The 13,204-nt window shown below is 31.7% G+C and overlaps 4 protein-coding genes across 4 annotated transcripts in view; 2 read left to right on the top strand and 2 right to left on the bottom strand.

Annotated features, from left to right (window-relative positions):
• Nucleotides 1–2,441: 2,441 nt before the first annotated feature.
• On the top strand, nt 2,442–9,104 carry LOC106305846 (purple acid phosphatase 7-like). Its single transcript, XM_013742245.1, has 7 exons — nt 2,442–2,682; nt 4,989–5,145; nt 5,238–5,345; nt 7,288–7,415; nt 7,539–7,667; nt 8,319–8,383; nt 8,580–9,104. Exons 1-7 carry the CDS (start codon nt 2,497–2,499, stop codon nt 8,773–8,775), a joined length of 969 nt encoding a protein of 322 aa, XP_013597699.1. The 5' UTR covers nt 2,442–2,496; the 3' UTR covers nt 8,776–9,104.
• An 88-nt stretch (nt 9,105–9,192) lies between these two features.
• LOC106305847 lies at nt 9,193–9,939 on the top strand. Its single transcript, XM_013742246.1, has one exon. The coding sequence runs from the start codon at nt 9,275–9,277 to the stop codon at nt 9,845–9,847; it is 573 nt and encodes a 190-aa protein (XP_013597700.1). The 5' UTR covers nt 9,193–9,274; the 3' UTR covers nt 9,848–9,939.
• On the bottom strand, nt 9,839–12,196 carry LOC106305844 (pentatricopeptide repeat-containing protein At2g01860). The gene has a single exon (XM_013742242.1). The coding sequence runs from the start codon at nt 11,342–11,344 to the stop codon at nt 9,944–9,946; it is 1,401 nt and encodes a 466-aa protein (XP_013597696.1). The 5' UTR covers nt 11,345–12,196; the 3' UTR covers nt 9,839–9,943.
• Nucleotides 12,197–12,297: 101 nt separating this feature from the next.
• LOC106305845 (probable xyloglucan endotransglucosylase/hydrolase protein 27) overlaps nt 12,298–13,204 on the bottom strand; it is a 2,349-nt gene continuing 1,442 nt past the window's right edge. The window contains exon 4 of the mRNA XM_013742244.1: nt 12,298–13,025. Within this exon, the coding sequence (XP_013597698.1) occupies nt 12,518–13,025 (508 nt within the window). The 3' untranslated portion in view covers nt 12,298–12,517. The remainder of the gene's footprint in view (nt 13,026–13,204) is intronic.

Genomic DNA, 13,204 nt, shown 5'->3' with positions numbered 1-13,204 from the left:
TTTTTTGTAAGGGTAATATGTTCAGTGGTTGCTTGCTGTTTGTGACTTCTCCCGTGAGTGTTCATGGAGAAGTTCTGTAGGCAAGGCTTCAGTTTCATGGTGTTTGGGTGAGCTTCTTTCTTTAGTTGTTTGTCGTGTATGTATCCAAGGTGTGTGGACCGAGCAGCGAGCTCCCCTTGTCGAGTTATGAAGTCTCCGGGTTTGTCTTATCGTTTGGCGGGCGAGGCAGCAGCGATAAGTGTGGTAGTATGAGAAGTGGAGGTTAACGGGTGGCGAGCCAGAGGCAGCAGCGGTAACTCCCTATCATTGGCGTTTACTCTTTTCTAAATACTGCTTGGTGTGTTGATGTAGCTCTTGTGATGATTATCCGTTTATGGTGCTAGTGTTGGTTTGGTTCTTATGTTTTATGTTTTTTTAAGTCACCCCTATATGGGTTTAAGTCACCCCGATGTGGGTTTAAGTCGCCCCTGTGTGAGATTTAGTTACCGCTTTCTATGGGTATTCAGTGTTGGGGCTATTTCGTTTTGCCGTCAACTTTTGTATGAATTTTGGTCTTTTGGTGTATGAATGAATATCAATTTGGGAAAAAGAAAAAAAAAAAAAAAAAAAACATCCCCACCTATAGAAACCAAGCGCACCATTCTCTCAGAACCAATCGATTCCTTAAATATATAAAATGGTCCCAGTATATGGTTTAATACAACCCCCAAGGCAAAACACCGAAGGACCAATCGGTTCCATAAACATATAAAACTGGTCCCACCTATATTTCGGTTCCTTAAATATAATAAGGAAAAGTTATGTATATGGTTTGATAAACGTAAGTAAAACTCTTTTAAAAAGAACGTGGTAAAAAAATTAAGAATATCTATATATATAGTCAATGATATAAAAGTAGTATGTATATATATTATCAATTCAAAGACCATTATAATCAATTATTTTATTTTTATAAAAAATTAAAAAATTAACAAAATATAATTTTAAATATATTTTAACTTTGAAATACTGGTGAATGTATGTCCTTAATTAAAATCGTAAGTTTTACAATGACATCTCACATGCAACACATTCCTCAAAGAATCCACCGACTTTGGGAAGGGATTTCAGTGCGCCCTATCACGGTATGTATAAGAAGTGTTTGGGACATCAGAAAACACCAAATAGATAATACTCAAATTCACATCGGCTTCATGTGCTACGACCACCACGTAAGCCTTTTATTAAAACTTTAACATATACATATATATATATATATATTTTCCAATCCAACATATTTGATTTAAACTACTCATTATTTTTTTAATTGGTTCGGCACAACAAAATTTGTTCACATTCAGGGACAACCATTAGAAGAGCGGCTCACCGGAAACATTCAGCCGAATGACCCAAGAAGTTTAACAGAGAGAGATATATATGAATTTTCAGGATTTTTTGTCATACATAATTCACGACATCCAAAACTCACCCAACTGCCGTATTACATCTAGATCGACCAGAAGACAATAACATCGAAAGTTACAGACATCGGTCCAATATTTTCAGCTCACAATTTCTCTCCTCAGAATTACAAACATCTATTGCGCTTAGCCACTACACCCACCTACTTACCAGGTAAATAAGTCAGCTCAATATCAATTAAACAAACATAGATGTTTATTCTAACTCAAAATCAATGTGCAGATGTCGTCGGACATATACTCATAATACAAAAAAAAAAATCCGTCCTACCCAGGAATCAATACTGATGCCACGATCGGTTTACGGCTGAACAGGTAAACCTAATACAATAGGTAAAAACAAAATCATAATTCTCTTCATGCATACACTTCTATCTCAGGTCGACAATCGTTAAACTCATACTGTGCGATAAGCAAGCAGCAGATTTTGACATCCTACAAAGCAAGAAGAACAGGAAACTTAAAGTTGTCATCATCACAAGCATAATTCCTAAACTTTTCAAAGATAATTAATTTTTTAAAACACATAAAAAAATAATACAGATCTTAATTTTTTTTATCAACAGAACAATAATATCCAATATTTTCCAGGCAAACTATTACTCAAGTCATCACCAGCAACAAGTTTCTATTTCAACAAATCCATTGATTACATAAAGCATTTCAAAAGGCGAATAGGAGATCATGCAAAAACATGCATCAAAGAGTGACTTTAATTCAAGCTTCATTCAGATTATTATTCTATTCCCACACAACTTGATACCTAGATTTATTTACATTTTCAACTATTTTATCATTGTTTTTTTTTAAATCTCTACTTCTTTATAAAATCTAAAACTCAACTTCTGTTTTCCAAACTTTGCTAGACAATTTAAATATATTGAGAATAAATTAAAAAGACATTAACCGCGCGTAGCGCGGATAAGAGATGTAGTATATATAAATTGGCACCTAGCTATACTTCTCCCTCTCATTACAGTACATTAGTTTTTCTGGATTTTATTAAGTTCAGAGAAAGTAATTAAGAAGATACAAGATGAAGATGTCTGCATTGAGTGTTCGTTTTATGTTTCTTGTTCTATGTATGTTCTTCAGTCATTCTTTGTCAAAGCTTGAAAGGTTGGAGCATCCGGTGACGAAATCTGATGGCTCTTTGAACATTCTGGTCGTTGGAGATTGGGGACGGCAAGGAGGATTTAATCAATCTCTCGTTGCTCATCAGGTAATAATAAGTACTCCCTCGATTTATAAATAATGTATGTTTTAGCATTTTTTTTACTTGTTTCCAAAACATTAATGTTTTAAATTTTCTATGTATTTTTAATAATAAATTGTAAACTTTAAAAAATGTTAATTGTCAATTTTAGATTTATTGAAATGCTGTTGGTTTTAAATTTATGGGAAAATGTTTTAATTTTAAAAATTAATTCATTGATAGTTAAATAATAATTTTTTTAATATTTGTGAAAAATCTAAAATATGCATTATTTAGAAACAAAGAGAGTAATAAATATGTGTTTATTATTCAAGATTTATAATTTGGTTGGAGTTTAAAATAAAGTCAGATTTTAATGTTTGACCTGCCTCGCGCGTTCAAGTCAAAGACAAAAAAAAATTAACACTTATCTTATTAAATTAGAAGTACTTTAAGCTTTTGTTTGGCAACATAGATAGTAGTTAAAAAATATAGTGTTGTTTGGAAACATGGATAACAATATATTAAAAAAATAATAATAGACTTATGTTATCAAGAAAAATTAGAAATTTATTATATTATGAAAACTATATATATGGGTCAGCTTTAAAATATACGAAAATTGCTGGCCCAATCTAATTACCTAAAAACATCTTTGTCTAAAATAATCATAAAACAAAATTTAAATTTTATATACATATTTCAAATCAAAATAATAATTTAAAATTAATTTATATCAAAAATAGATTCAAAAATATACATATATTCAAAAATTGATTTTACTAAAATGTTTTTTTATAACCATTATAAAAATGTTTTAAATAAATTTAAGAAAATACAATACAAAACAATTTCAAACACCAATGTAAATTATGATTTTTATATTTCATATTAAGTTTAAAAAATATAATATATATGATTATTTATACGATGGTACATATAAAATATTATTAATTATGTGATTATTTATATGATGGTAGATAAAAAACACGATTAATTATATGATGACACATATCTGATTTTTAATAGTGACATGATATTTTTGCAATATTATATCTTCTATCTATCTTATTAAAGTAGAAGTATCTTTGGAAATGTTTGGAAACAAGAATAACACAATTAAATATAAATATAATGTTGTTTAAAAATATAGATTGCAGTATATTAAAATAATAATAATGGCTTATGTTATTAAAAAAAATTGAGTCCATTATATTTTTATAAATCATCTGTTTGGACCAGATTTAAAATATACGAAAATGACTCAATCTAATTACTTTTTTTTTGTGCAACTGGTCCAATCTAATTAACTAAAACATATTTTGTCTAATTTAATCATTAAAAAAAATCAAAAAAATTTGATTCAAAAATATACATATATTCAAAAATTGATTTTTACTAATGTACTTTCCAATAACCATTATAAAAATTTTTTCAATATATATAAAAAATACAATACAAAGAAACTAATAGATTGAGTAAACCTTCTTTCTAATTTTGTTTATGGAGCACCGATATAAAATTAGATATACAATACAAGAAATAGCTATAATATTTGATTTACAATATCAAATAAACAATGAAACAAAAAAAATTAATATATGAATGTATAGTATTCTTTTATTCGTATTACAAATACAATAATAGTCAAACAATAATATATAATGGACCATAATTTTTAAAATCCAACAATTACCTATTAGTTATGAATTTATAATGTTCTTACAAATAAAAGAACACACCCGTGCGGACGCACCAGTCAAGATCTAGTTAATTTTATGGCTGAAGATTTCTTTTTCTTGTTCGAAATATGTATTTGTATATACCACCCAAATGATTAGGTTTGAATTGTGTGTTTTTTATAAAGAACAAAAATGATTGAACATTTGAGCATATATTCGTTTGTTGCGTACATATCTTTCTAATAGGAAGTCATTCGTTCTACGCAATACATTGACATTGAATTGATTGAAAATGATTGAACATCATATTCCTGTAAATGTTCTTGTAATTAAAAAGTTGATACGCTTCATTACAATGCATATTTGCCTAACTGATGAAACAAAGAAGCTGAAGTTTTGATTCATTAATAAAACTAACATTACAGAATATCTCCTTATAGTTATAAGTGACTTTTTGTTTGGCAATGAAGTAAAAAGAGTTCCAATATTAATTTTTATTGTTCGAATAAAAATAGCGCACTCATATATTATCAAATTCTAGAAAACCATGATCAGATGTAAATTAATAAGAAAAAATGGGCAAATCAATAGTTTACAAAAAAAAAAAATATGGGCAAATCAAGAATTTATTTATATAAATGAACAATGCAGATGGGAATTGTGGGAGAGCAACTAGACATAGATTATGTGATATCAGTGGGAGATAATTTCTATGACGACGGTTTAAAAGGAGACACTGATCCTGCTTTTGAAGCTTCATTCTCTCATATCTACACTCATCCTAGTCTCCAAAAACAGTGGTATTCGGGTAATATGACTTTCTTTTAAAGAGTAATTAATACGTAATTGTGTTATCTATGAAGAATAACGCGTGAGGGTTCAAACGTAATATTGTTGCAGTTTTGGGGAACCATGATTACAGAGGAAATGTTGCTGCACAACTAAGTCATGTTCTTACCCAAAAAGATTGGAGATGGTTTTGTCGCAGATCTTTTGTCTTACTCTCAGGTTCATTTCTATTTCTTGTTTTCACTTTTTATGCATCCATTATATTAGATTAATGACGGTAAAGTTGAATTTGGAACAAAGATTTGTTTGACATATAAATATGCATTGCCTTGGTACGGTCTAAAATCATATTTAATTAAGTTTGAAATTAAGCTATAGTAACATATTTTTAAGCACTTTTTTAAATTCAAAAATCGATTTTGTTCCTTTATTAGCTTCATATTAGCAGATGACAAAAAAATAGCTCCATTAGTTTTCAACTTTTCATCTTCTTATAGAAACAAGTAAAATAAATTGCAACCAAAGTAATATATAAGTTTAATTCTTAGATTATATATGACCAGAATATGAATTTTGATGGTTGTATTATTATATTTAACTATCTTTATTTAAATTTTTTGGTAAAAATATTTATCCTCACATCCTCCTATATAATAAATGAGAAGTCACTTAATTAATTGAATTTTGCTAATGTGTCAATCATAAAAAGAATTAAAAAATTGTTATAATTTGATTGGTTTAAAATAAAAGGTAAGTTTAGAACTAATTAATAACACTTATCAAATAATCTAAATGATATTACAAATAATAAGTTATGGTAATTAATTTCCAAAATTATAGAAAGTGTAATAATGTTTGATTAATTTTTTCTATATTTATATACTACATAAATTAATTAATAGAACACAATTTATAGAAATTGATATAATGATTTCATACTTTTATATAAAACATTATATTTGTATATAAAGTATTATAATAATAATTAATGTCTTATAATGTCCATATATATCGTATAAGTCATTTATAAAAAAATTTAAAAAATTGTCTACCATGGCTTACAAAATTATTTTATCATAATTTTAAATTATTTATTAGAGTTTCTAAAACATTTATAAAAAATATTAATCCTCATATATATTAAAAGAAAGTCACTTAATTGATTTTGGCTTACATGTCGACCATTTATGAAGTCCCAAAAAAATTGTTATAATCTGCTTGGTCGATAATTTTTAATTTTATTTATTTTAGTTTAGATTTAAAAATAAAAAATCTAGAACCAATTAATATCACTTGCCATATAATCTAAATTCAATAACAAATAATTATTTATGGTAACTAATTGTTGAAAATATATAAAAAATAATAATGTTTGATCAATTATTTTATATATTTATAAACTACATAATATAATGAAACGGGACATTTTCTAATTTTTAATTAGATCTAAAATAAAAGGTAGTCTAAAACTAAGTATTATCACTTGGCAAATAACGTAAATGATATTACAAATAATAATTTATGGTATCCAATTTAAAATCATAGAAAGTGTAATAATGTTTGATCAATTATTTTTATATTTATATTTATACACTACAAATAATGAATACATTTTTTATTGGAATTGCTATACTGATTTCATATTCATATAAAATATAGTTGTATCTATAATAATTATTAATCTCTTATAATGTACATATATGCTTTATAGATAATTAGGCTTTGAAAAACAATATTTGAACTTATTGAAGTATCACTAAATTTCATGCTAACGAAATGATAACGAAAAAATTAGGAAGATGTTATTGAAGTATATATCACTATATTTCATGCTACTAAAAACAATATTGAGATTTTAAATTTTCAAACTATTTGAAGTTAAAAAGTATATTTTTAATGTTTCTGATTATTATTCAAGATTTATGACATTGTAAACATAATATATATATATTCATACAATATTTATATCTGCGAATTTGCAGGCAACCATCCAGTTTAAGTTAACTACCAATGATAACCCAGGAAAAAAAACATTCTATATACACTTTAAATCATTAACCAACATATATTTACACTATCATCATTAACCAACATATATTTACACTATCACTTACTATTACCCAAATTGGTTGATTAATGATAATTGTTTTTGTGATTATAGGAATGGTGGAGCTTTTCTTCGTGGATACAAATCCATTTGTAGAACAATACTTCACAGATCCAGAAGACCACACTTATGATTGGAGCAACGTGTTACCCAGGGATAGATATATCTCCAACCTCTTACATGTAGTACATATTTTTTTCTGAAAAATTAATAGTCAGAAACCTCCTTCCTGGTGTAGTCAGAAACCTCCTTCTTGGTTATAATATTGTCTAATAATTCTAATTTTTTGCTATTGAAAATATCAGGATTTAGATTTAGAGATGAAAAAGTCGCGTGCCACATGGAAATTTGTCGTGGGACATCATGGGATCAAAACCGCAGGTGAGCATGGTGTGACCCAAGAGCTTGTCGATCAACTTCTTCCAATTCTAGAGGTAAATTAATTGTTTCCTTGTTTACTTCCAACTCTAGATGTAATTATTTAACAATCATTAGACCATTAGTTGTTATTTATTATTACTAACTTTTCGTACGAAAGGTGTTTTCCTACACCATGTGCAGTAAGTAACTTTTTAAACTTAACTTTTTAAACTTAACTTATATTTAAAAATAAATTTTATTAAATATTATAGATTTTACTATTTTCTTACTAATATTTAATATAGATTTGATATATATTAAATCAATTTGTATAAAACTAATAAAAATGATATAAAATTGTGTAATTATCAAAATTTGGCATAAACAATATTTATAAAATTTGTAGATATATAAGAAACTAATGATCTTACGATTAGATATTTAAATTTTTAAAAAATTGTAGAAATTTTTGAAAATATCAATATTAAAGTAATATATGAATTATTATCATATTCTAATAAGTTTGCCAAAATATAAATCAACATTAAATGAAATTATACATGTCATATTTTTCTGGAAGTCATGTCATCAATTTCAGTAGTCATGTCATATTTGTTTTGTGAAATTGATTGTAGAAAGGACACGTGGCAAAATCACTTCGCAAATATAGTATAGGGGATATTTATTTAGTACTTTTGTCGTAATTCTTTTATTTACTATTGAAGGAAAATAAAGTGGACGTGTACATGAACGGACATGATCATTGCTTGCAGCACATTGGGTCCGACGGGTAAAGTTCTATTTACTTCTTCTTTTCATCAATAGGGATCGTATTGGTTTACATTCTTGAATGAAAAATAAAACACGAAATCATTTTGTTTTAAACAAATTTTATTTGAATCTAGATTAGTCAAAGTCTTAGTTAAGTTTAAATGTTTACTACTTCAGACAAAACCTAAATAATTCATTGTTTGGAATTGGTGAAGTGGGATTCAATTTCTGACAAGTGGAGGAGGATCAAAGGCATGGAGAGGAGTTATTCTGCCGTGGGATCCAAAAGAACTAAAACTTTATTACGACGGACAAGGTTTCATGTCTCTTCACATTACTCACTATCAAGCTAAGTTCATCTACTATGATATTTCCGGCAATGTTCTTCACCAATTCACCTTGTCCAAATAATCCAAAACTTTTGGCCACTTTTAAAGATCATTCCTCTAAAAAGAAAGAGAGAGAGAGAGAGAGCGAGAGAGTGATTCAAACATACTTTTAATTTGAGATTTTTGATTTGTAAGAGATTTATCCATTTCGATTGTTGTGCGGAATATGTGAGACCACCTGATGTGCACATCATTGGTTTCTTCTGCTGTTTCAAGTTATTGTAATTCTATAAAATTCTATAGAATTGCTAAATTGTGTGATCAAATAAGGCTTTTAACTAAGAGCATCAAAAACAAGGGTTCAAGTTATTGTGATTTATATTGTTGCTTATTTCAACCAACTTTGTAATATTTTGTATGACCTTAGGATTTGATCAAATGGAGTGTATAAATAATTAAATATCATACCTTTTTATTTGAAGCCTTAAAATACTTTCGAATGGGCCTGTAAATTCTTATTTTGAAACGACAATAAAAATCCACTAAGAAGCCTGTGGTATCTGACAATTTTGCCAACAACGATGTCCACACACACACAACATTTATCATCATCACAGAGAGCCGTAGAAGAAAAGAAACAGAGAATGGTGGTGTTAGGGATACAGTCTCTTAATTGGTACGTACATGGCGGATTCATGGAGAAGAAGAAAAAACATCTGATGGGTATTGTAAGAGCCACTGAAAGAGACGACTCACCTTCTTCTTCTTCTTCACAAAGATTCGAAATCGATAGAGATAAAGCTAGAGAAGCTCTGAAACAGCTTGACCAACAAATCGAATCTCAAGCCGATGAAAAACCAAGAACCTTCGTCAAGACATCATCGGACGTTGTCAGAACAAGTAGTGGAGGTTCTTCATCAATGGATCCGTTCATGTTTGAAGAACCACCTGAGATGTCCGGATCGTTCCTCACAACTACAGCTTTTCTTCTCTTAGCTTTTACTCTGTTCTATAATATTTTGTTCTTTACAGTTATTAAACCATCCATGGATGGACCAGAATCAGTTCCAGCAGACAAGAGAGTAGCTATGTCTGATTCTGAACTTGTCCAGTTTCCACTTTCGTCTTTTCCTGAAAACACTATCAAACAGTAAAACCACAAAATGTTTTATCATAGAATTTCTTGTATTCACAAAAAATGTTATCTCTAATCAAAGAGAACACAAAACTCTATTACAAGTCTTAATACTTTATAGAGACATTGTTTGGTTTTCGAGCTGCAACAACCTAAACGAAGTGTCTGCATCCAACCTCAATCCAGCATCTTCAACCTCCTTACATATCTCTCTAAACTTTGTCAATCTCCCAGAAGCTATACAAACGCTGATCATATCGCGAAAAACATCATACGTTGGAGTAAAACCAGCTTCCTTGAGCTTAGAGTAGTATCTCATCGCTCTTCCCAAATCATCCAACGCCACAAACAATCTAATAACCACTCTATAAGCAGGAAGATCAAGAAGACAGTTCGATTCCTCCATCTCCCAAACCATACTCATCGCCTCTCTATACTTCTCTTCCGAATACCGGCTGTGTATCATGGTAGTGTACATCACAACGCTCGGCTCTCTGTTAGATTCTTTGTACCATTCAAAGAGACACTCAACGAGCTCGAACCTTTTAAGTTTCACGCAGACCTTCATCACGCTCGTGCAGTCTTGCTGGCTCAGCTTCAAGTCTTCTCTGTCTTTCAACTCGTCGAGGAGGGAAACAACGAGATGGTACTTGTCAGGGTTTTTAGCGATCTCTAGAATCATCTTAACGTAGATACTCGAGTCGAGGACACGGTTGTTACTTTTAGCTATCAGTAAAAGCTTCCTCGCTAGGTTCAGCCACCCGCCTTCGATGCAGCCTTTGATCATGGCTTCGATAACGCTCTTGCTAGCCAAGGTGTTGTCGAACTTGAGAAGCTTCAGCTCGCGGTGCTTGGCTAGGACCTGGATGGTGGACGCGAGGATGCGGTTATCAGGAAAGAGATGAGGATGCTTCTCAGCCCAGCGGTAAGTCTGCAAGGCTCTCTCGGGCAAACCCATGTGGCCGAGCTCGCGGATGGTGGTGGAGAGGGAGCCTTTGCGGAGGAAGGTGGACCATTTGTTGAGGACGAGAGAGACGTCTGCTTCAGGGGAAGGTAAGTGTTTGATCTCTCTAGCTAAAGTGATGAGAAAGCTCGGGTCTTTTGATGATGATGACACTAGTGGTTTCTTGATGTTGTTGGGCTTTGGAGTTGGGAGGCCTAAAGGTCGTAGCTTGTGAGGCTGAGGAAGTGGTAGAGGCCTGACTCGAACTACTCTCTCCGGTTTCTGAGGGATTCTTTGCTGGAAAAGAGATGAGATCGCCTCGATTTCGTTTGGTTCCCAGACATCAGGACTACCATCAAGCTCTTGATCTTCTTCTTCTTCTTCTTGTAGTGGTAACAACGGTTCTGTGATGGGTTTCCTTAGGAACAAGTTGACACCGAACTCAGGAGGGAGCTTGGTGCGGCGTGGGTTACGGAGATTCTTAGTGAGTTTCTTCTTTGCGTAGACTTTCGATGTTGCTCGGATACTGCTCGGTTGGAAGATAAGTGACGAAGAGACAGGACAATGCATCATCGTTGGTTTTCTAATTCACAGTGAATCAAACTCGAATTGAGAGTAACCTAGCTTAATTGAATAGGGAACAGCTAGGGTTTTGAGATTGGGAGAGAACACGAGGAAGAAGAAGAAGAACTTTTTTTTTTTGGAATAATTATTTTACCCGACCCGACCGATTTTTACCCGACTCGAACTCACCCGATTAGAAATCGGTCTGACCTGACCCGGTTCGGAAAGGCAAAAGGAGAAAAGATTGTTTTCGGGATAAGAACTAGCTGCGTGGCAGGACCTTTGGAAGCATGTGGAAGTTTCCAGTGGGAAAATAGCTGGCGGGACGGACAAAAAGCATCGCCTAAAACAACACAATGAGAACTGAGCTGATGCCAGTTTTTCACAAGTCTTTATCTCTTTAGAGATGGTCCTTAAAATGCGAAACTCTACACTGATTAATGAGCTAAGCCAAATTTGTTTTTCTTTTCTTTTTTAGATTTTAGAATCATTCATAAATTCGAACCAGAAACCGGTAATTGTTTACTCCGACTATTAATTTTATGTAAATGTGAAAAGTACAATTTAGTATATCATTATCGCCAGCACAAAGTTATTTTCATATGTTTTTCCTTAATGTAAACAGTTTTTTTAAAAAAATTACCCAAATTTTGACAAATTGAAACATAACAACTACACAAGGTCATGAGTCTCATGACTTCTCCCCTATGCTTTCGGGCCGACTTAATGATTGCATATAAATTGTCATCGCATGTATATACTACATATATGTGCATGAACATGGCCACACCAAATTAAATCGAATAATATTCACTGGACCCCTTGGATAAAACAAGCAGAAGAGAGACAAACTTTCGTCTATAAAATACCCAAATTGAATTAAAATAAAAACTGAAGATTGTCTAACAAGAAAATGAAATTACAACCCCCAAATATTCGTAAACGGAATATGTATCCACGAAAGCAAGAACTACACATTATTTTATTTCATATAAGTATTGCAAAACCCCAAATCTCTCAAATAAATAAATTATTTTATTTCATATACAAGCAACAAATGACAAAAATGCCCACTATAACTGTGAAAACGCACTGAACATAAAAATACCAATAAAAATGGACTTATTATAGAAACCCCCACCAAATCTCATCCAACACCCATGTTACTGACTATATGTTTCATTATATCGACTCTGTTCCAACAACACGGCTTCTCCTGCTCCGGTGCTTTCCGTTGCGGTGACGCCTCGGAATCCCGCCAAAAGTGACCGGATCATGAACCCTAAGCCGCTGAGCCTCTGCGGGAATCACCACACACTCAGGCAGAGCAACCTTGTACCTGTTCCGATCACAGCAATACGAGTATGTCATGTGTTTCCTCCTGAAAGCGCCCATCTTAACCCTCTGCGACGGGCTAATCTCCTGAGCCGCACGGATATCCTCGTCTGCTCCTTCGTCGCACTTAGGAAACTGCTCAATAGGGTCCACGGCGCAGCCATGAAGGACTAAGTCAGTGAGCTTCGCGACATAAGGGGCATACTTGTAGTTTACACCGTACTTGCCACCGTTAGTTGCCCATTTAGAACCGTCCCATATTGTTGTGTAGAGAGACATCGGCTTTGATGGGAAGTGACCGCCCATCGACGCTGTTCGCTTCACCTCTCTGATAGGAATATTGTCTACAAAGAATCTGCATAACAAAATAAGACATGCAAATTTGATCAGTACCCACAAAATCATAATAAGCTAAAAAGATTATTTATCCAAAAATAAATATATCTGGTAAAAATTAAAAAACAAAATTCTATAAACATAGTTAGATTCTGTATGAGTCATCGATGCCACTTTAGTGGAGGAAATTACGATCTA

The sequence above is a fragment of the Brassica oleracea genome, chromosome C7 (genome assembly GCF_000695525.1).
Source record: "Brassica oleracea var. oleracea cultivar TO1000 chromosome C7, BOL, whole genome shotgun sequence".
In the NCBI taxonomy this organism is placed as follows: Eukaryota; Viridiplantae; Streptophyta; class Magnoliopsida; order Brassicales; family Brassicaceae; genus Brassica; species Brassica oleracea.
The sequence above is the reverse complement of the archived record's forward strand: the minus strand, read 5'-3'. Positions and strand labels throughout refer to the sequence as shown.